Source organism: Cheilinus undulatus, linkage group 8 (assembly GCF_018320785.1).
Source record: "Cheilinus undulatus linkage group 8, ASM1832078v1, whole genome shotgun sequence".
Taxonomy (NCBI): Eukaryota; Metazoa; Chordata; class Actinopteri; order Labriformes; family Labridae; genus Cheilinus; species Cheilinus undulatus.
Window position 1 is genome coordinate 49,397,769 of NC_054872.1, and position 22,569 is coordinate 49,420,337.

The 22,569-nt window shown below is 40.7% G+C and overlaps 1 protein-coding gene across 2 annotated transcripts in view; it reads left to right on the top strand.

Annotated features, from left to right (window-relative positions):
• Positions 1–22,569, top strand: part of bbs9 (Bardet-Biedl syndrome 9) — a 291,076-nt gene that overhangs the window by 172,532 nt on the left and 95,975 nt on the right. For both annotated transcript variants that reach the window (XM_041794515.1, XM_041794514.1), the window contains exon 20: positions 10,354–10,603. In XM_041794515.1, coding sequence (XP_041650449.1) covers positions 10,354–10,603 — 250 coding nt within the window. The remainder of the gene's footprint in view (positions 1–10,353; positions 10,604–22,569) is intronic.

Sequence of the window (22,569 nt, forward strand, 5' to 3'; positions counted from 1 at the left end):
TGACTTTGTTTTGGGGAGCGGACCTACACAGTCTAGGATTATGTGCTCAAATGGCTCACCGAGAGCTGGGATTGGTTGCAGAGGAGCAGGTGGAATAATCTGATTTGGTTTACCGCTAAGCTGGCAGACAGGACAGAAGGTGCTGCTGTCAACGAGGTCCACCGTCAACCGTAGGCTGCTGTATTTTAAGGGAGTGGAAGGCCAATCAGCGCCACATGTCCCGGCCGCCAGCCCCGACCCTGAAGACCAATCACGCAGCACCACCTTGAGACATCAAAGATCCACTCACACGACAGACCGTACACTCACTTACAAACACACGGGACGAACAGAGGACCCACTTTCACACGACACAAGACAAAGATTCACACAACAACAGAGCACTTACTCAAACACAATAGAAGGGCACAAAATACAAGGCACCACAGCAATACTAAACAGTTCATTACAGCCACAGCCGTAACACTCACTGGGAGAAGTTCTTGAATGAAACCATAACTTTAGTTTTCTGTTTAGTAAATACGCCTTACCTCCAAGTTCCACATACAGGAACCATGTCATGATCTGCCGGCTAATTGTACCAGTTCCTCTGCCTGCACTCCAGTCCCACAGCGGCACGTCCCTACACTGCAGGTCTGTTTTCAGCGCCAACTGCTGCCAAACCTCATCAAGTACTGTCGATCAGAAAGCTCCAGATAGGAAGTGACAAGCGTAGAATATCCGTTTCTTTCAAAATACAACACAATACACAGACTCCTGATCGTAAATTATCATGATATCAACATTATGTTGCATCCTGCAGCGAGAGCTAAGGGTCACAGAGAGGTCAGTGGGTCACAGAGCCACAATGGTGCCACTGGTGAGGAAAAGTTAACTTTTGGGGACATTAAGCCAAAGAATTTTACATAAAACCACAGATCCTTTAAGCAAACATTAACCTTTTAACTTCCCAATGTACTCATCCAATGGTGAAAGCAATAATATCAAGGACTTATGATGATATATTAACCCCAAAAGGTAAAATTGTCTGCTTTTGATATACAACTCCTGTGTGAACTTGCAGTTCTCACGTGATCTCACTCCAGACATGCTTCGGTCGGAGCAAACCCCCGGTGCTTCTGTGCAAGGCGTAGTCGTGGTATGTGGTAATTGTGGGATATTTGTGGAGGGGTTGTTTATGAATTGAGTTTTTACTTCAGAACAGGAAGTGAACAGTGAAGGTGATCATATCTAAGCAGCACTGGTCTCTACTCCTTATACTGTGCTTTTGTTTTGATTGAGAGCCCCCTGGTGGCAGAATTACTAATTGGACTCCTGCATTTGTTCCAGTATGCAAACACTCTTTGGAAATCAATTTATGTATAGAATTATGCCCAGCTTGTTGACCTTTTATCTCAGGTGCTAAACAATCTACAAAACATGTAAAACTGTGTGCATATGCCTCATAATATAATCTTCAATTTAAGATCCACACAGGATGACAAAGGCCACTATGCCATCATGTTGGCTGTCACTGCCTCCTAGTTTAAAGATACAAATACTTTTATGGAGTCTAGGTATCAGAGTGAACAGATGACATGTTGTGCTTAAATCAGCCTCTGACTCAGTCTCTGAGCTTTATGTGTTCGTGCTGCAGGTCGCCGTATAAACAGCCGCATTGACAGAGGTCATGCATTCGTTGCAGTCAGACCACGAATGACTCCTCAGCCAGTAGGGAATGTATACCTGAGTTTATAGGGGTTATCCGTGTTAGTTTTTTCAAAGCTCTGATCAATCCCCTGAACCTCCCATTATCACTCTCTATTTCCAGCCTCACACTACAAACCCCGGTGCCTTCATTAACAACGGTACATAAAACGTGTTTTACAGCATACACTCGGTGATCAGAGACAGAAATAGGTTCAGAGGGTCAGTTGATGAGCCTCAGGGGGCTGTAATCTTAACTGTGTGTGTTATTTTAACCAGGATTAATGGGATCAAGTGAATTATCAGTAATCAGGGTCACAACATTAAACAAACAGGTGGACTCATGAGCTATTTTCAGAAATCACAACAAACTCTCCAACACAGTGCCATGACTACACACTGACAGAGATGATGGTGCAGTTTTTCCTTATGGGCAAAATAAAGGGAGATTTTGGATGGTGGGCAACGTTCATATCTGTATGCATACAGTACACAAAGAATTAATGAGCATTAGCAGAGATTTCGGCAGCAAACTCCATGAAACTGACCAGGCAAATACACTGATCTCTGCTCCATTACACATAAAAACATCAAATTATGTAAGAAAATACCAGCTGACCTAGACGTCGTCCATCACACCAGCCTAGATTATGTGAACTCAGCTGAGATACAAGTGCAAAAACTTCATAACATTCCAGAAATATGTAGCAGCCAATCAACAAACAGGACGATTGTTTTTTCTTTTCCCCTCAAGCATAATTACAACAGACAGAATGCCTCCATCAGCAGCTGTCTCTGCTCAGAATATTTAATCCGACGTAAATCAGCGGATATGTTTAGAATCTGAAGGTCAGAGAGGAAGACAGGGGTAGAAATTCTTCTCTGAAGGAGGTGAGTTCGAGGAAAGCAGAGACGGAGCAGCGCCAGAGGAAATGCATCTGTGTGGTATCTTACGAAACGTCTCATTTAGTTGCAGCCAACCTGAACACCTCCTCCTTTTTCTGACATTCCTCCAGGTTCTCTCTTTCTCCCCCGGTAGTCCTTCTCTTTCTTTGTCTCCCCCACTTCTCTTCATGTGTTACCGCTCATTCCAGTCACTCTCTAATTATGTACACTTTTATGTTTCTTATTTCTCATCCTTCTTTCCTGCACTTCTTGTTTTTAAGTGTTCTTAGTTATTTCTGCTACATCTTATTAATTCCTTAACCTCTTAATCATTCAATCTCCATCTCAGGCTGGCTACTCATTAGACATAGATGTGGTAGAGCATGGACATAAGGACAGTTTTCAACATGCTAATCTCCTGAATCTGTGGTGATTCTGTAGACACAACAATTATGGATTTTGATGCCTCAAATGAAGCTTAGTGTAAGTCCATGCAGGACACAGTAGTTATATGACCAGATGTGATCAGCTGATGGCCAGCTGATCCCAGTTTTCACCTCCCAGCTCCCACAGCCAATCACAGCTCTTTCTTTCAACACAGCAATGTATTTAAATATTACGTACTGCTCACTAATCCCTGCTTGCATTAATACTGATGAACCACACTGCTACTGCTGCCGTTGCTACTGGCAAAACTTAACCTCCTCCACCCCAGCCTCCTCTTTTACTGCATAAAGCTTGTTGCACCCTCATATTCAGATTCATGCAACTATAAATTAATTGCTTTTAACTAATTTCATTGTATTCAGCATGCATTGTCCTTCATCTCTCTTCCTTTATTTTTTTGCACTTTCCCTTATTCTATGCATATCAGCCAATCTGTTCTATCACTTTTTCCATCTGCATCTCTACTTCTTTCTCTCATTTTTGACTGTGTCTGATTTCTCCACCACACTTCTTTCTTCCCTCCCTCCTCCTTCTTCTATTTCTGACCCCTCTTGTCTTGTTCCTTGTCCCTCTCCCTCCTTCTTTTGTCTCCTTTTCCATCTGTCAGTCATCCCTTAAACAGAGTTGCTGACGCTGTCTGTCTGCCTGCTATTCTTGCATGACCCTCACCGTCTCCTGCCCTCTGTTTACTTTAGCAAAATCCATCATACAGCTGTGCAGCCCGCCTCCCATTGGCTTCCTGCTCTCCTGACCAAAAATGTCTGTATAATACCTGAAATTGTTTCTTTAGGCCTGTACCACCACAGAACTATTTACAGCTCTGTAAAGAGCTTTTTTAGAAAGTTTTCTGCAGCACTGAGTTTCTCTGGGCTTAACAGTGAAATAAAGAGCTATTGGGAAGATTTTGAAATGTCTCCAATCGTCAGAATTTAGGATTTGTTTTTTTTAAAGTTACACAGGGTGGTTATTGTGCTTCACCAGGTGCTGTTTTTATATGAAACATGACTGATTTATTTATCGAATCAGTGTGGTCTACACATCACGTACAGTCAGGCACAAGAAATTTTTAGAAACTAGCTCCCAACCGAGCCCAGCAACTTAAAAAAATTATATAAAAAAAAAGAAAAGTCTGATTGTTACTGTGAAGACGATCTTTCTCCCCTGGAGACCAGCTGTGCTGCATTGTTCTCTCAAAACCATAAATCCTTCTTCTGAAATGACTTTCCCAGTCATAATGAGGATGTCAGGACAGAGGGATGCCTGTCTGAACCTTTACTTGTCTCTTTGGGAGTCCCTCAAGGTTGTGTGCCTGGCCCAGGAATATTTTATCTATAGCATCCTGTAATTTAACAATCACACCTGGGATTTCAAACCCTGTCAAAGCAAATATTCCTCAGAGTTCACAGACTGTTGAAGGACTTCTTCAGGGACTCTTTAGAACAGAAAAAAAACATACACATCTTCATCTATTTGACAAATTTTCTTTTTGAAAGCAGAAACCCTAATGCAAGCACCAATCCCTTGTAGTTTTGAGAGTCTAAAAATGAATGCATTTGTAATAGAGCACATATATGTTGTGTAATATCTGTTTTTCTAACATCTGCATTTGCATTTTTATGCATCCAAAGCAAAATAATGGGACAATTTTATTTGGAAAAATATTTAGCTTTTAGGTTAATTTGTCAGTCCCTCTTTATGTTAAAGAATGTAAACAAAACAACAACCAAACTCTCTTTAAAGGCACGCAGCAGGCAAATTCAACTGATTGGATAGATATTTTTATCCCTCATATATATATATAAAACACATACCTCACTTAGCATTTGCATTTTGAGTAAATTCAAGGTTATAAACTCACCTGGAATCCGCCATGTTTTGGTCCAGACTGGTGAGTAACGTCATTTGGCCGGGGCCTTCAGACTGGCAGCGTGTTTCGCTGCTTGCAGCTGCTGCTCCTGTCGGCTCCGGCATGCACCATCACAGCTTTCATACCAGGCACGAGTTTGCTGTATGTTGGCTGTGTCTCCCTGCTGTCAAAGCTCTGTCATTCCTCATAAGTTTGACCTCAGTAAACCTCCAATCAAGTGGCTGGATTCAGTAGTATTCAGTGTTTAGTGGAGCTGTTCTGTGAGCTTTTCAAAATAAAAGCATTATGTACAAACAAAGGGAGTTTCTCCAAAAAAAAGCTAAATCTGACTTTTATTTTGAATAGCACAAACCCGAAGGGTTTTCCTACTGTGTTTATGTTTACCTGCAACATTTTTTACTGTGTGGGAACAGAAAGCTTCATAAAAAGTAGAAGTTTGGAGAACAACTTTATTAAACAGACACACTGAAGCTTGTGGCTTGCAGCGCGGTCATCTAGAAACAGATTTGAAACTTATTCTACCAATGTGGCATACATATTCTATTTTGATTGATATTCACTCAAGGTGTGAGGTGTAAATCGGTGTGAGGAAAAATTAGATGAGACCTCAAATCTCAAAATTCTCCATGCGTGAGACGTGCAGCATCTCAGCATGTGATGCTCAGTCTAAATGGCCAATTAAGGCATAGGAACGGCGTTGTGCTCTGGCCAAGTGATGTCACACTACCAGTGCAGACCAAAACATGGCTGCCTCCTGGTGTGTTTATCAGCTCAAAAAACCAAGCCATGCCTGCAGAGCTGAGAGACATGATTGTTGACAGACACAGATCTGTGGAAGGCTACAAAAGCATTGCTGATGTAGTGAAGGTTCTCAAGAGCACAGTGGCCTCCAGAAATTTGGCACAATCAGGACTCTTCTAAGATCTGGTCATCTGGCCAAACTGAGCAACCAGGGGAGAAGGGCATTAGTAAGAGAGGAGGCCAAGAACCTGATGGTCACTCTGACTGAGCTCCAGAGATCCTGTGTTAGGATGGGACAGAGTTCCAGAAGGACAACCAAAACCTCAGCCCTCCACTTGTCTGGGCTTTATGGCAGAGTGGCTAGATGGAAGCAGCGAAAAACACATAGAAGCCTAACTCAATTTAAAAGCAAAATGTTGCAAAGAGTTTGAATGCTCACAGCAATGTGATATTTTAGTTTTCTATTTTAATTCAATTTTCATAAATTTCTAAAATTCTGTTTTCACTTAGTCCTGATGGGGTACTGAATGAGGATTTATGAGAATAAAAATGAATTTAATTGACTGCAGCATCAGGCTGCAACATAAGTGAAAGGGGGTCTGATCACTTTCTCATTGCACTGTATATCTGTTTTAATATACAATGCTTAACAAATTTATTGGACCACCTGTCATATTTGTCTCAGAGACCATCCAGCATCATGAAGTGCTTTAATGCGGACTCTTTCATTTTCAGTGAGCTCTCCACGTTTTACCATTTTAACAGGAATGAGGAATTTCAAACTGAATTCACCTTTTTATACCCAAATTTGAGCCGGCTCCCGAGGCTTCTCTGAGAAGTCAGAAATAAATCAAGCATAACATTCAACCACTAAAACTCATTTTTTTGTTCAGGAATGCAAGTAAATAACTATAATTTGACATTTTAATCAAGAAATATTAATGTACTTTGCTATTTTTTCAGTTTTTTTTCTAGATCAGTAAATTTGAAAATTCATGGATAACAATAATAATTATATTTTAGCATTAAAATTATCATTTGGGTCAAAGAGCTTCTACATATTGGTGTATTAACCATTGCAGAAACATAAAAAATGATTTTGGTAATTACCAATGCTGTTAATTTAGGGCAGCTGTGGCATAAACCTTATGGTGGTGGTCTAATAAATTTGTTAAGCACTGTATCTGTTTTTCTCAGACAATGTGATACTTCCAATCTCTCCGAAGTAAATTTAATGGATACTCAGTTGCTAGGGTGTCAAACTCAGTCACAGCAGGCACCTGATTCTGAGTTTAGGTCTAACCTAAGGGGCCTAACAGGGTCAACATTGAACCATAAACTGTCAACTCATTTTCATCAGTGTTAAATTATGGACAAAAAAAACCTTTTGAAATATAAAAAAAGTCAAAATCATAAGTTCAAGAGCTCAAACTCTGAGATTAAAAAAATGAAATGAATGAGTTCAAAAGGTAAAAATTCATTATTGAAAGTCAAAATAATGTGTTTTTATGAGTAAATATATGAGATATAAAGTCAAAATAATGAGTTTAAAAGGTCAAAATATGAGTTCAGGTAAAGGTAAACAGGTAAAAATGCGAGAACAATAGGACATCGAAAGGTCAAAACATGCGATTAAATTTGAAATATTTAGTTATGAAGGTCAAAATATGACTTTAAATTTAAAATTATGAATCCAAAAGGTCAAAATGTGTGATAAAGGTTAAAATTATGAATTGAAAAGGTTAAGATATTAAATAAAAAGTCAAAATTGTTTGTTTAAGTTGCAATTCTGAGATGCAAAATTGAAAGTATGTAATGAAAACTTCATTTTTTCCCCACATTCCTGACTTTTTATCCGATAGATTATTACCCTTTAGTTTTTCCATTTTTTATGACTTAACAAGGATATTTGAAATCATCAAGGTTAAATTTACATTTTTATACTGGAGGAAATCTGCAGACCTCATACTGGTGGGCCAGTTATAATAAAAATATGATATGATCCTGTGGGGTGGGTGTAACTGTACCACGGGCCAGATTTGGCCCCCGGGCCTTGAGTTTGACACCCCTGCTCTATTGTATTGAAAAAGTGATGAAGTTTCAACATTTTAACAACCTTGGTGGCTAATGAGACGACGCCCTTAGCCTCTTCTTTTCATGCACAGATGGTTGAACTGTAAATTTTCCAAGGAGAATGTACTTAAGTGTTCTCATTATAACTTTTATTCCTCTGTGTAGAAAAACAGAACCAATACAATAAAAGAAAGCAACCAGAAGCTTAATCCTCTTACATAATTTACACGATACGATTTCTCATTGGATTTGTTTATGATTAAAGCTTGAACTCCCCATCTGAAAACAATCACAATTTCAATTGTTTTGGCGCTGTTTACTCTGTTTGAGGTGTTTATATGAAGCATTTTATTCTGTTTGCTTTAAGAGCAATTATAATCAGAATACCAGGCTCCATGTAATTGTGCGATCATAAATAATTTCTCCCAACTAAACATTTCTCGCTGTCTGAAAATGTGGTCAAACATGACTAAGCTGTCCCTTCTGCTCTTCAAACAAACTTCACTGTTGAGAAACAATAAAAGCTCTTGTAAAACACAATGCTGAGGGAGGCAGGGACGATAGAAATTAATGATGATGTACACTAAGCCACATGTTGAACAACACAAACTGCTTTAGTTTTCACAGATCAGTGAATTAAACAATCCCCCTCTTGTTTCTGCGTGGTTACAGGAAAGAAACTGCTCTCCGATGTCAGCGTTGGGGGAACTTTGTCTTAATTTATCGCTCTGGATTGGGTCCAAACTCTAAGTCTGAAGACGTTTAATTTTCCTCTGCAGCATGTGGAGCCGATGTGTCAGTGTGTGATGTTTCCACAGAAACGTGCAGTTATGTCGCTCCGACTATTTGATAACCTGGTGAGGTATTGTGGTAAGAATAGGTCACATACCCCTCATCGTTCCCCCTCATCCTGCTCCTCCTCCTCTCTCATTTTCTTTCCCTGCAGACGCTTCCACCGTCTTCTCTTCCTCCTTAATTCTTATCTCAGCTCATCCTTCGTCTCTGCACTCATCTTTTTTCCTTCTTTAATATCTGCCCTCCTCTCTATCATCATCTCATCTCCTTGACCTTCTACATCTCTCTCTCTGTCTCTGTCTGTGTCTCTCTGTCATCATCATTACAGGCTTGATTACCTGTCATTATGGCTCATTAGGGGCCTATCAGTGTGGCGGCAGGCAGGGGGGAGGGGGGGGGGGGCAAAGACGGGAGGGTGGGAGGCTACCTGTCAACACACCCGACTCATGCACAGATGAACACACACTAACACACAGTTATAGGTTAAGGTGTGAGTGGGATGACATAGAGAGAGAGATCAGAGATGTCCAGACCAGATATCTCAACCAGAGAAGACAGTAGAGGAGAGAGAGAGCGAGAGATGAAAGACATGTTTCTCATCTTCTGGCTGGTTTGAGTCTGTGTTTGAGTTTGATTTAGCATGTCCTTATGTTTTTTAAACACCAAAAACATCATTAAAGCATCAAGAATTAAAGTTGGGTGAAATAAATCTCAACATCTCTTCCCCTCCTTTTACTCTTTCTTCTTTTTAGCCTAGTGTTTTCTCCTAACTCAAGTTTTTTAAATCTTTTGGGCCTCATTCATCAATATCACCAAGCTCAAAGCTTCTAAGAGAAACCTGCAAGGGATTTATGCCAAGTTCTTCAGCTGCTGAATTGTTCTGTGTTCATTTGTGCACATTGCTCCTAATTAGCACAGAGAAACACCCTTTTCATGCCCATATAAGGTCATGAGACTGCAGTGTAGTGTGCAAACACAGAAGGCACACAGGAACGAGAGGAGAAGAAGATATCAGTAATGTCCAAACTAAACTAACTGTAAAAACTTTAAAAATGTTTGATCAAACCATAACATCTGTCAACTCTTACACCCCTACTTTTGATTTAATAATAGTCTGGTTTCACTTTACTATAATCCCACCTGCATTTGTAGGACTGGCTTTACGTCTCCATAAAACAGCACCAAAGTTTCTGTGATGAACTGGCAAGTGGGGATTAAACAGCCTTACTCACAGTCAGTAAGCATCAGTCTGAAGTCTTTGTTTTCAGTGCCGCTGTTCAACACATCTTTGCATATAAAGCATAAAAGTATTGCATGGGATTTTCTGATCCTGTTTTGAAGTTGAGGGACATTTTGGCTTTGCATCATCATTCAATGCTGGTTGGAATGACACAGACTAGTGTGGTGTCATGTGACAATGAAGATTGGTGTTGCTGCAGTGTTTTACCTTATTTATTGCACAGCTTGCATACTGCATGACTCATGTCCAACTTGTGACTTTCTGGTGTTTGAAGAAACCTAAAATAATTCAGTATCTTTGCTTTTATTCTTGATGGCAGTAGATGGACACTTTGATCCATGTTACTGGTATGAGTGCGACCTCTGACTTGTTTTGGTGCGAGGTGTGCACCACAGTTTAGTCTGAAACCATCTGTTGGCTTTACCGTACAATAGAGGATGTATATTGTAAAACTGCAGCTACAGTATTTATGGCATATTGATTATGCAACATCTGTGGCAATACAAATATCAGGAAAGAGCGTGATGATATATTACCATAATGATTTTTTAAACACAGGGCTATTTCTACTAATTAAATTCTTAAAAACTCTCACTGACTCCTCCTGGTATCTCTACAGGGCTGGGAGGAAAGCTGTGATGCCGCTGTCTCCCACCTCCTGAGGACCTGCCTCTCCCGGAGCCCAAAGGACCAGGCCACATCTCTGGCCCAGACCGGTAGCCCCGTGCTGGGCCTCCCCTCTGACACCACACGTCTGAAGAAGCACATCACCCTGCTGTGTGAACGCATCGGCAAAGGAGGCCGCCTTACTCTGGCATCAGAGGCCAACGTTCAGGCCCCTGTCCAGGTCCAGAACCTGGCTGCTCCTGGTGAGTTTAAAAATGTTCACTCACAAGTGTGTTTACTTTGCATTAAAAAACACACCACAAATTAACAAAAATAATCCATAATGTGCAGAGGTGGTCACACATGTGCGAGAAGCTTAGTATTTAAATATTTAATTTTATTATTCTATGTAATCACAGCTAAAACAACTATTACAACATAAAAAGTAGGGTGGAGTAAAATAAACGTTTACTATGAATAAAAAATTAAATGTAAAGCTGTAAAGCCTATGAATGTCGGTGTCCCCTGGTGAAGATTTAAAGCCTCGTCAGGCAAAAACATGAAGCCCATTCAACACTCAGACACACACTCACAGTTACACACACATATAACATTACTACAAACATGTACACACTGATAGCACACATGCAGACGTAGTACAGGTTAAAGACACGGAGCAGACACGCTCATAAAAACACGGCTCATACAGTAGAGCTCTCAGGTACACACTCGTAAAATCATACACTCACACACACCTTACGGATCATTTAGTTTTGGCTCAGGTTTATAGAGGTTCTTCTGACAAGATCATCAATTACAGTCTGTTTCCTCTCCTCCTTTCCTCCCTCCTTCTCACTTTCACTCCTGCCTTCTATGTTACCTTTTCTTTATGGCCAAAATTAGAAAAAAGTTCAAAAATAGTTGTTTCTGTCTAAATATACTTTCAATGTGCAGACATAGACCCTAAATTTAATGCAATAATTAACAGACCTCTCCTGTCGTACTTATTACTGCATTTGTTTGGCAAGTTCACAAAACAGTCTTGATACAACAAACTTCAAATCTGTATTTTGATATTGAGGGCCTAAAAACTCATGGAATTACATGCGGATCATCTCAAGTACGGGTGCCCAAACTTTTTCCACTGACATCCACTAGGTGTGGTATTTGCAACTATAAATAATTATTTATCAGTAGTAATTAATTTGCACTTATTGTTGTTATTTATGTTTGGTGGTGTGGCTGTTCTGGGATCCTCCTGCACTGCCCGAGCCTGCATGGAAAGCATCAAGCAGGAACAGCACACGTTCCTGCTCTTCCTACATCAATAAGGAAAGCCTAAGGCAGGGATAGAAGCAGCATAAATACCCAGAGCAGAGCAGACATCAATGACAACAGGAGGACAGTGATTAAGTCAGAAGCAGAATGAAGTAGGAGCTGGGGTGGAGGAGGGTTGCAAGAGTAGTTTGCAGAGAGTGGCAGAGTGTGGCCAGGCATGAGCGTTATAAGATGTAAAGAAAATTACTGTATGTACACATGAATCCCAAGAGGGCAAAAAAGTTGGGACATGTCTAATGTCACTGTGGTAAATGATGGTACAAAGATGAGAGCAAATGCTCTCCTAGTGACATCAGGTTAAGGTGTCAAACTAGTCTATGATGTAAGAAAACTTCAGAGTTGCTAGTAGGGCTGAACTAACCTGACACGCCAGATGGATTTGTTTCACACATCCATCTGGTAAACTACTCATACACAGCGTTTGGGAAAGGGCAAAGCCTTTGGAAAAAATCAGAGGGTGACTGAATGAACGTTCTGTCTGTCACATCTTTACAGGCCAATCAGAGCAACAAAACACATGACGTAGCCGCTACCGTAGGACTGAACTCCATAGGGAGCTGCATAATGTGAACCATGGTGACTGTACCCATGTCAGTACACAACTTTTGTCATTTTTGAAAAGAAAACAACTCACTGCTGTTCTTTGTTCTACTGTTAAGGAAGAAATTTCATCAAGTTCTGATAAAACTGGTGCTTTAGCAGCATCCACGCTGATGTCTTCCGCCATAATTGCACCGGTCTCTTGTTGCTGCTTGCATACATCACGACTGTGCCGGGCCAGAAAGTACTGCCCCTCAATGCTGATTGGTCCTGTCACTTTGGCCCAAACTGTTCAGGTGGGAGCTTTGCAAAATGGATTCACCAGTGATAAACACTGAAACGGGCATATCCATCTGCTAATCAAGCTTAGGGCTAAACGATTTGTGAAAATAATCTAATTGCGATTTTTTCCCCCATATTGCAATTGTGTTTTTATATGCAATTATTTTTGGGTTCCTCATCTTATGTGTTGTTTAACAAACATCATCAATTTTAATTTGCCATTAATTGCCCAGCCCTAATTGCTAGTCTTGTTAAGTTGTGGTCGTGGAGCATCTTGGACATGTCTTGGACAATTATAGCCAGTATGTACGCTGTCTCCTGCGATCTACTGCTGCAAAACTAATCTTTTCTTTTGGGATAAAGGGTTAATAAAGAGACTCTGAATCTGAAAAGTAGACAGAGCAGTCAAGGAGGTCTATACAGTTTTACAAATTTGTTTAAAGTCATTATTGTAGTTATTTTCATTTCAAACAAAGGTTCAAAAGAGAACGGCTGACACTATTAATTGCACATACTGTGTAGTGTGTGAAGGAGAGAACATGTTTATGTTTATGTTCCCTCCTCATGCTGTCTCCACTTTCTCTCTTGGCCCTCTGCAGAACTCTCACACACACCATACACACATGTGCCACAGAAACACACATCCAAACAAAGCGCTGCAGTAAACAGTCGCCGTCTCAGTTGTTGCTTTTTCACTCAGCTGTAAACATACACAGTTGTTTACATTTCCAACAACACCAGCGGTAACCGTTTCCTCTGAGAGCTCAGACACACGACAACAACAGACAAGGACAGTGTACAACAACGAGCCCTACTTCATCTGCACAAAGACTGAACTTAACAACACTCCTGATACTCTGTCATATTGATATCTTTGATCAAAGCTGCCGTCATCGTTGTCTTTCATCCAGAAGTTGAGAAACAGGAGGATCAAGTTTTCTTCATGCTGGAACAGATGGAGGAGAGAAATTTAAGCCTAGAAGAGTGTGAGATAAAATGTTTTTAACTAATGAAGGATTCCACCATATATCTGTTACTAAGAGACGGGTAGAACCAAAGACAGCCACTTTTTTTGTCTCATCTTTTTGTGTTTCTAAATCAACTGAACTAAACTACTGCTATCATGATAAATTACCTTAAACTCAACTATTAACACAGAAGCACCAAGCCTTAAATAGAGCTAGAAATCTGGCTGAGTACAGTGCTCATACTGATGGAAAGGTCAACAAATCATTTATGTAAGTAGATAATTGTAGGTCTGGTGTAAACTAAGCATTAATGAAACTAAATCAGTTTGGGTAAACGGCCTGCTGCATTGCGCCACTTCATAAACCATCATTCACAGGCTGTTACAGCCTTCCAGTAGAAACAGTGATATCTAGACCATTATGCTGATAAAGCTCACTTGCATTGCATGTTGTCCAGACAAGCTGTTCATTGTTTCTAATAAAGTTACAGAGTATTTACAAGGATTTTAGGCCAAAAGATTATATCTGTATAAAAAAGTAGTTAGGTAAAACCTGTTTAATGTTTTGTAGCTGCTATCATTAATGTGACTGTTCAAAGGTAATCTAATCCAGGTTTCCCAAGATCTCTGTCTCCTTCATCACATGACCCTATATAACGCCCTGATGACATCATTCAGATCAACAGCTGCGCTTTCTACACACACACACTCCGAACACACACCTGGTGAAATGAAGAGTGTTTATCACATGGCTCATTAGTCAGCGTAGCTTTGGACTGACCTCAAACAGGGAGGGTTGGGTATTAAAGTCTTCATCCACCCACACAGATACACACATGCAGACTTTATCTCTGCAGATGTGTCATCTTCTGCAGCGAGAAATACTTTTGGCATCTTCTCCTGTTTAACTCTGCTCTCCTGGCTTTCTTTTAGTATCCTGCCTTTACCTTTTTGTAAACTGTTTCTGTCTTTGATCAGTTCATGATCTGTTAATTTTCTTTTCATTTATACCTGCCTTTTATTAATGCATCTATTATAATTTTACATCATGTGCTCAGCCCTTTTCTGAAATGTTAAAATGTGATTTAATTTAAAGTTGTGCCAAACTTAGTCAGAGAGAGGTTTGATAGGATGTCCAGTAAAAGGCGGAGTCTCCTGGTTGTTATCATAAGTGTAGAGCCACAACAGCTTTCTTAGTACTGTGGTTTTCAAACTTCTTTAGCCCATGGCCCACTTAAGGTTAAGCCAAAATCGCAAGGCACACCATATTCATTTCGATATGAAATAGACTTTTTAAATAATGTCACAGTCAAGGTGGCCTATAAGTTGGGATAGAGGGGAGAGCTTTCTGAGTCCCAGCCAACTGGAGGATCATGGAGGTCAGAAAAACCATAGTCCACTGTTAAATAAGCTGCAATAACCAATATATTTAAAAAGCACATTTATCAAAGCAACAAAAAATAAGTTTTATTTATTTATGCTTTGGTACGGTACAGCTAAATATCTAAACCCTTCAAAAATTGGGCAACAAGTGGCCAAACAATGTCGAAAATGGATGAAAAAGTGGCAAAAAATTGATTTAAAGTGATAAAAAAAAAATGTGGCAAAAATGGGTGAAAAAGTAGCAACTTTGGTTTAAAGCAGCAGATTATGGTAAATAAAGATTAGAAAATGAAAAATTGGTTAAAATTGTTGAAGAGAAAGTGCAAAAGTGGGCTGCAATTGGAGAAAATTAGAGTAGACTAAAAGAAGAGGTCAAAATGCCAAAAAGCAGCAAAACTGGGTTAAATGTATCAAAGTATTTGATAAAAAAATTGGCAGTAAGAGTGGTTAAATTGATTACAAGTAGCATGAATAAATAATTTCATCATCTGAGCCCAACAATAGTCTGCCGCGCTTTTCAGCTCTAAACATGTGAACTGTTAGCCAGGAGGCTAGCACCAATGCTGCTAATCCAATGCACATGCACTGACATCATTAATAAATCACAACTGGGGAGGCCCCATTCACTGGGCTTTTTTCAGTGACTCCACTAATTCTGTGGGCAGACCTGGTTACAGTTCTTTTCATTAAGTTGTTGTAATAATGTACAGTTTTACAAATACCCAAGGCACACCTAGACTTACCTCAGGACACACTAACGCGCCTTGCCACACCATTTAAGAACCACTGTCTTAGTGTATCTCCTTCTTTACAGACTTATTAGAGACTGTGTTTCATCTGCAGGAGACATTATCCTTGTCTACTAAACAACTGCACATGGTAACATTTCAAGTGTTTTTAATATAATTTATGTAACTTGAGAATTGTAGCCTGCTATAACATATTTTAATATTAAAAACAGGTTTGATTTGTGGGGACAGGATGGATAAATAAATGATGACCCTTTGTGTGCATGCACATATACTTCATGCCACCTCTATCAGGTAGACTAGTCAAATTCTGGATCCACCCCAGTGTGCTTCTAGGCATGCTATGTTACTTTGATTAACAGCGGGACAGCAGGAAGCTCTGTTAGTGGGACAGAGAGTGTAACAAGAAGAACAGGGATTCAACTTTAGTCCAGGTCTAGCTGAAGGCTGAGTTCAAGTTAACTAGCCACACCAAGGCCTGACAAAGTGAAGCAGGCTAAAAGATCTCAACAAGCAACACATCATGGCGCCATGTAAAGAGATTCAAAAACACACAAACATGAGGAGCAAACTCATTGGCATCTCTCAGTTTGGAAGGGGTTACAAAGACATTTCTAAGGCTTTGGGACTCCAGTGAGCCATGGTGAGAGCCATTATCCACAAAAGAGGAAAAACTTGGAACAGTGGTCAACCTTCCCAGGAGTGGCCGGCCTACCAAAATGACTCTAAGAGCACATGGAAGACTCATCCAGGACATCCCAAAAGTACCCAGGACAACAGAAAGACCTGCAGGCCTCGCTGGACTCAGTTAAGGTCAGAGTTCAGGATTAAACAGTAAGAAAGAGACTGGGCAAAAATGGCATCATGGGAGAGTTCCAAGCCAAGACAAGCCAAGACTACGGCTAAGTAAGAAGAACACAAAGGCTCATCTCACGTTTGACTAAAAACATCCTGATAATCCCAAAGACTTCTGGGAAAATATTCTGTGGACTGATGAGACAAAAGTTGAACTTTTTGAAAGGTCTCGCCTTGTTACATCTGGAGTAAAACTAACACACATCTTTCATCAAAAGAACATCATGCCAACAATCAAACATGGTGGTGGTGGTGATGGTCTGAGGCTGTTTTGCTGCTTGAGGACCTGGACCACTTGCTGTGATTAATGGAACCATAAATTCGGCTCTCTACCAGAAAATCAGAAGAGAATGTCCAGCCATCACTTCATGACCTCAAGCTCACGCACACATGGGTTGTGGAGCAGGAAAATGATCCCAAACACATCAGCATGTCCACCTCTAAATGCCTTGAATAAACTAAATGAAGGTTTTGGAGTGGCCTAGTCAAAGTCTGGACTTGAATCTGATTGAGATGCTGTGGCAAGATCTTAAATAGGCCATTAATGCTGGAAAACCAATTTTCTATACCGCTTATCCCGTTGGGGGTCTCAGGGGGCTGGAGCCTATTCCAGCTGTCATTGGGCGAGAGGCAGGGTACACCCTGGATTGGTCGACAGTCCATATAGAGACAGACCACCATGCAGGCTCACACCTACGACCAATTTATAGTCACCAATTAATTTAACAAGCATGTCTTTGGTGTTGGGAGGAAGCCAGAGTACCCGGAGAGAACCCACACATGCACTGGGAGAACATGCAAACTCTGCACAGAAAGGTTCTGACCGGGAAGCAGACTAGAACCTTCTTGCTGTGAGGCAACAGCGCTGACCCTTATGTCGCTGTGTAACCAGGTTATCGTTGTGTGATATGGAGATTTGTTTCATGAACATGGAACGTTTAAGAGTGACAAATAGGCAAAAAATGAGAAATTAAGAAGTAGCGCTGAAACTTCCTGTCCAGTCTGATCATCTTTAAATTGTCTTTAAAGCAAAATCTAAACCATTTCTAGTGATAAAAACCTCAAACAGATGTTACAACAGGCCACTTTTTCCAACAACTCTCACTGTCCTTCTTACATTCAATAAAAACAAAATAATAATTCATCCTTGTAAGCAAATGAGAGGATTTTCTTACATAGAAATGAAAGAACAGTGGTTTAAAAGTGGATGTGTGAGTCTTAAGCATGTCAGAAAATAAGCTAGGTCATAATTCTTGCATTGGGCAATAAGAGCTGCATGCTTTACTCTGGCCAAATAATAAAAGAAGATATGATCTATGAGAGGCTGTCTCTGATGGCTAAATGTCTCAGGAGAAAAACATAGTAGCCTACAAGAGGAGGAAACGGCTTAAACTTTTGATATTAACAGGCCCAAACTAAACTTTGTCCCGCATGTTGAGCAAAAAGGTAACGATGACTGTGAATGAAACATACAGATCAACTTTTATATGTATAGGTGGCATTAACAGTGATTTTATAGGACTTTTGTTCTCACCTTCAGTGTTAGCACAAATGTTGGAGGACATTATCCCCCTCCTTTATCCCAGTGACATCCATACTGAAGATGGAATATCAGGGGTATAAATATTGAGCTTTACTGGTGGTTTAGATTGCACTACTGGGTCAGTTGGTGTGAAGACGAGGAGACCTCTTCAGAAAATGTGGCTTTCAGTATGAACCTTCAGTTTGGGTCATTTTGGGACAAGCTTCCTAAAGTTTACAGCCTGCTGTGCATTCTCCTCTTCTTCACCTTGTTTACCAAGATGCAGCTAAAAACAAACATGCAGAAATGCAAATCACAAAACGAGACTCAAATCCCAGTTTTATCAGTGAGGATGATGAGGATGGGTCACGCTGGCAGCTCTCCTTCTTTTACTAATGAAGTTCTAATCGTGGCTTATACTCACAGTCCAGTTGAAGCGAGCAGACGCAGCGACTACACACACATCCTCTAATCCACACACCACCGTAGTCCACATGTGTGTGCTGCAGTTATTTTCATAGTGTTCCACTGGTAGCTGTGGTTTGGGGCCTGCGTCTATTTTGGACCTAAAGAGAGGGGAGAAGATGGGCTGCGTATGTGTATGTGAGCACTCACATGTGTTTATGAGCATATGTAGGTTCAGAAGGAAAATCCATGTAGTATGTGTAAGTGTAGGTCATGTCTTGTGTGTGTAATCCTGAGCAGCTGTCTTTGTTCTGTCTCTGTGGTGTTTCCAAATTGAAGAGTTCTCCTGAACAAGGCTAAATTTAACAGAGCTGAGGGCTATTTTAGAAAGGATCAATCATTACCTGAGGCTCATCGTTCAATAAATCTTTAACATTACAGGGTTTATGTTTTCAGCACAGGATGGTTTCTTAATTTTCTCTGCAAACTAAACGGACTCTTTAACTAGGGGCAATCTTCAATGGCATTCATGTCATTTTTATTATCTTTACTGTTTTGATAATGAAAGCTCTACTGAAACAATCTTACTCAAATGCACATTTTATAAAGGTCTGTTTCTGTCTTAATGCAAAGAGTTAGGGTTGTCATTCGAGCTGGGACAGTATGCATTTGATCTGACATGATACCATCATCAGTCTCAGATTCTGATTATTGTGAATTTATTGGTTTCATGCTAGGAGAGCATTGATTACTACTATTTTCTTTTCCCTTTAAAAGCCAAAACAAAAGTCAAATCATCCAACCAGAGGGGAAAACATGAGAAATATTATCAGAATCAATGCACATTTCATGTTAATCAGTCAGTCTTTCCTTTGTCATCATCTTTGGGTTTGTCTTACCTTCTATCAAACACTCACCTGCAACATTCAGGGGATCTGTCCCCACAAGTTCACTTTAGTAGTGATCCAGCGCCTGTTTTCTCTCCTGCTACCCCATCTAATGATTGGCTGCCTCGAGTGGGGACATCAGCACCTGAGACTGACTGAGACCTCTGAATCCTGTGATAAAGATGCTGGGTGCTGCAGTTGTTTTCCATAAACACGCTGCTGATTTCACAGTTCCAACAGAAGAGAATAGGACTGATGCATCATGCAAGCTTACCACAGCTGACACTTGCAGGCTAACATTAATCAATGATCCACTCAATCTGTTACAGACACATTTACTAATCCAGTGATTCTGAAAGTCAGGCCCATGGCTCCTTTTGAATGCCTGAAGCAAAGATAGCAAAGACTGCAAAAGACAGATAGCAAATTTTGTGAGAGGATTTTCAGATAAAGGCAGGACTAAAAAGAAGTGTAAACGTCACATCTATTAAATCAAAGACATGAAAGCCTTCAGCTTTTCTTGTACGATGGTGGCTAAAAGAGGCAGCTACAGTCCTTCTTTTCGTCAGATTCTATCAAGGTGAAAGAGGATGTTCTGGATATACACTATATTGCCAAAAGTATTCACTCACCTGCCTTGACTCGCATATGAACTTAAGTGACATCCCGTTCATAATCCATAGGGTTTAATATGACGTTGGTCCATCCTTTGCAGCTATAACAGTTTCAGCTCTTCTGGGAAGGCTTTCCACAAGGTTTAGTAGTGTGTTTATGGGATTTTTTGACCATTCTTCCAGAAGCGCCTTTGTGAGGTCACACACTGATGTTGGATGAGAAGGCCTGGCTCTCAGTCTCCGCTCTAATTCATCCCAAAGGTGTTCTGTCGAGTTGAGGTCAGGACTCTCTCATCCATGTCTCATCCAGTGGCGGCGTGCTTTACACCACTGCATCCAGCGCTTTGCATTGCACTTGGTGATGTATGGCTTGGATGCAGCTGCTCGGCCATGGAAACCCATTCCGTGAAGCTCTCCACACACTGTTCTTGAGCTAATCTGAAGGCCACATGAAGTTTGGAGATCTGTAGCGATTGACAGCAGAAAGTTGGCCACCTCTGCGCACTATGTGCCTCAGCATCCACTGACCCCGCTCCGTCATTTTACGTGGCCTACCACTTGGTGGCGGAGTTGCTGTCGTTCCCAATCGCTTCCAGTTTGTTATAACACCACTGACAGTTGACTGTGGAATATTTAGGAGCCAGGAAATTTCACCACTGGACTTGTTGCACCGGTGGCATCCTATCACAGTACCTCGCTGGAATTCACTGAGCTCCTGAGAGCAACCCATTCTGTCACCAGTGTTTGCAGAAACAGTCTGCATGCCTAGGTGCTTGATTTTATACACCTGTGGCCATGGAAGTGATTGAAACACCTGATTTCAATTATTTGGATGGGTGAGTGAATACTTTTGGCAATATAGTGTATAAAGTTAGCACAATTATTATTTGGTAGATTATTTCTTTGTTGTAAGAATGCTTCTTGGCAACAGATCTTATACTGTTGTAACGCCTGCTTATTTCCCTTTCAAATGGTGCCACATTTGTGAGGAATGTGCATTTGTGGGATGAGCAGCAGAGCTGAGTGTGTGCAAATGTCAAAAAGCTTTTTCTGCCCTTGTTTGTTGGATTGGATGATTGAAGTCTGAAGAAAAAATACATTTTGGCAATTTAATAATTTATTTATTTAACAATCAGGAGTCTCAGTAGCGTGTGGAAGAACCATAACCAGCCACAACAGCCTGGCTCCTCCTCCTCATCCTGATAACCAGCCTGGTCACACACTGCTGGGATGGCATCCCAGTCTTCAACCAGCAAGTCAGCCAATGTAGTTGTGTTGGTCACTCTGGCACCAAAGCTGATCCTTCAAGTGTTCAGTGGGGTTGAGGTCAGGACTGCTGGCAGACCATCCCATCCTCTGCACTACCAGATTATGGAGGTAGTCTCTGATAAACCCCACTCTGTGGGGGCGACACTGGCCCAGAATCTCATCTCTATATCTCTCTGCACTAAGATTGCCTTCAATGATGACAATTTAGGTTCCTGATAATCAGCACCAAGAGTCATCAGCAACAGCATAATAAGCTGTTTGGCACAGGCAGAGAAGATTTCAGGCAAAATTTTCTCGTGTGCTCTGTTGCTCATCTCTCAAATGCATGTTCCTTACAGATGTGGCACCATTTAAAAGGGAAATAAACAGGATTTACAACGAGATTAGATTTATTGCCATTGTTACAACATAGAAATAATCCACCAAACACAAATTTCCTTTCTTTTTGTGCTAAGTTTAGGTGTGTTAATAGGTTGATGTGTATGGTGAGGGTTGGGAGCTAAAAAGCTGTCAATCTTCTCTAGTCTCACAATTTGGTTTGATTATGAAAAATCAAAGATATCAATATCTGTTTTGATATAATGGCAACATAAGAAAGAATCTTAGGTGCTCTATTTGGGGTAACTTCAGGTCAGAAAGAATCCTGCATTCTGTCTAAATTTGATAGAGTTCACGAACTTGCCTGCAAGTTTTAATTTATTAATTGCTCTCCTACGCATCTGCCTTCTGAAAAGGGGCATTTCAAAAGAGCTTGGGTTCTTTTTGACACTATTGATGTGGGATGAAAGAGTATGAAAAATTTAAAGACTTTGACGGCCTTACAAAAAAGTGATTTGGAAATCTAAACTGAAAGCTAGAAAGAAACAATCCATCACATTTAAAAGACACATAGATTTGTAAAAGAATCCTCCTCCTGGTTTTTCCATGTTTTCAGGAGCATCCATGTTTGTGGCTCCAACATACTGTCCTTGTGTGTCTGCATAAGAAGATGCGTATGTTGAGGGGGGATTGAAATAGCGTAAAGCCCACAGCCAAATTGCTGGAGACCACAGCAGCACACTGTCACCCCCGTCTCAGAACCACAGCCCAGAATAAAGCAGGAATGTGCTGGTGCCTCCTCGCTGCGGACCAACACAGAGCTGCATTGGAAGCAGCTTCACCCCTCAACCGAGCTGTCCAGAAAATGTTCCAAAACAGCCCAGAAGAACCCCCAAAACTGTCACAAGCCGGCACTGGACCATCCCACACTGTCCCAAAGTGTCCCAAACTGTCACAATATGTCCCCTAATTGTTATGGACTCATCCAAAGCATCCCCATCTGTTTAGAAATGTACCCACAAACGTCCAAAACGTCTAAAATAGTTAAAAACAGGATCAAACCTTCCCAAACTTTCCCAGCTGTATCTGAACTCCAACAA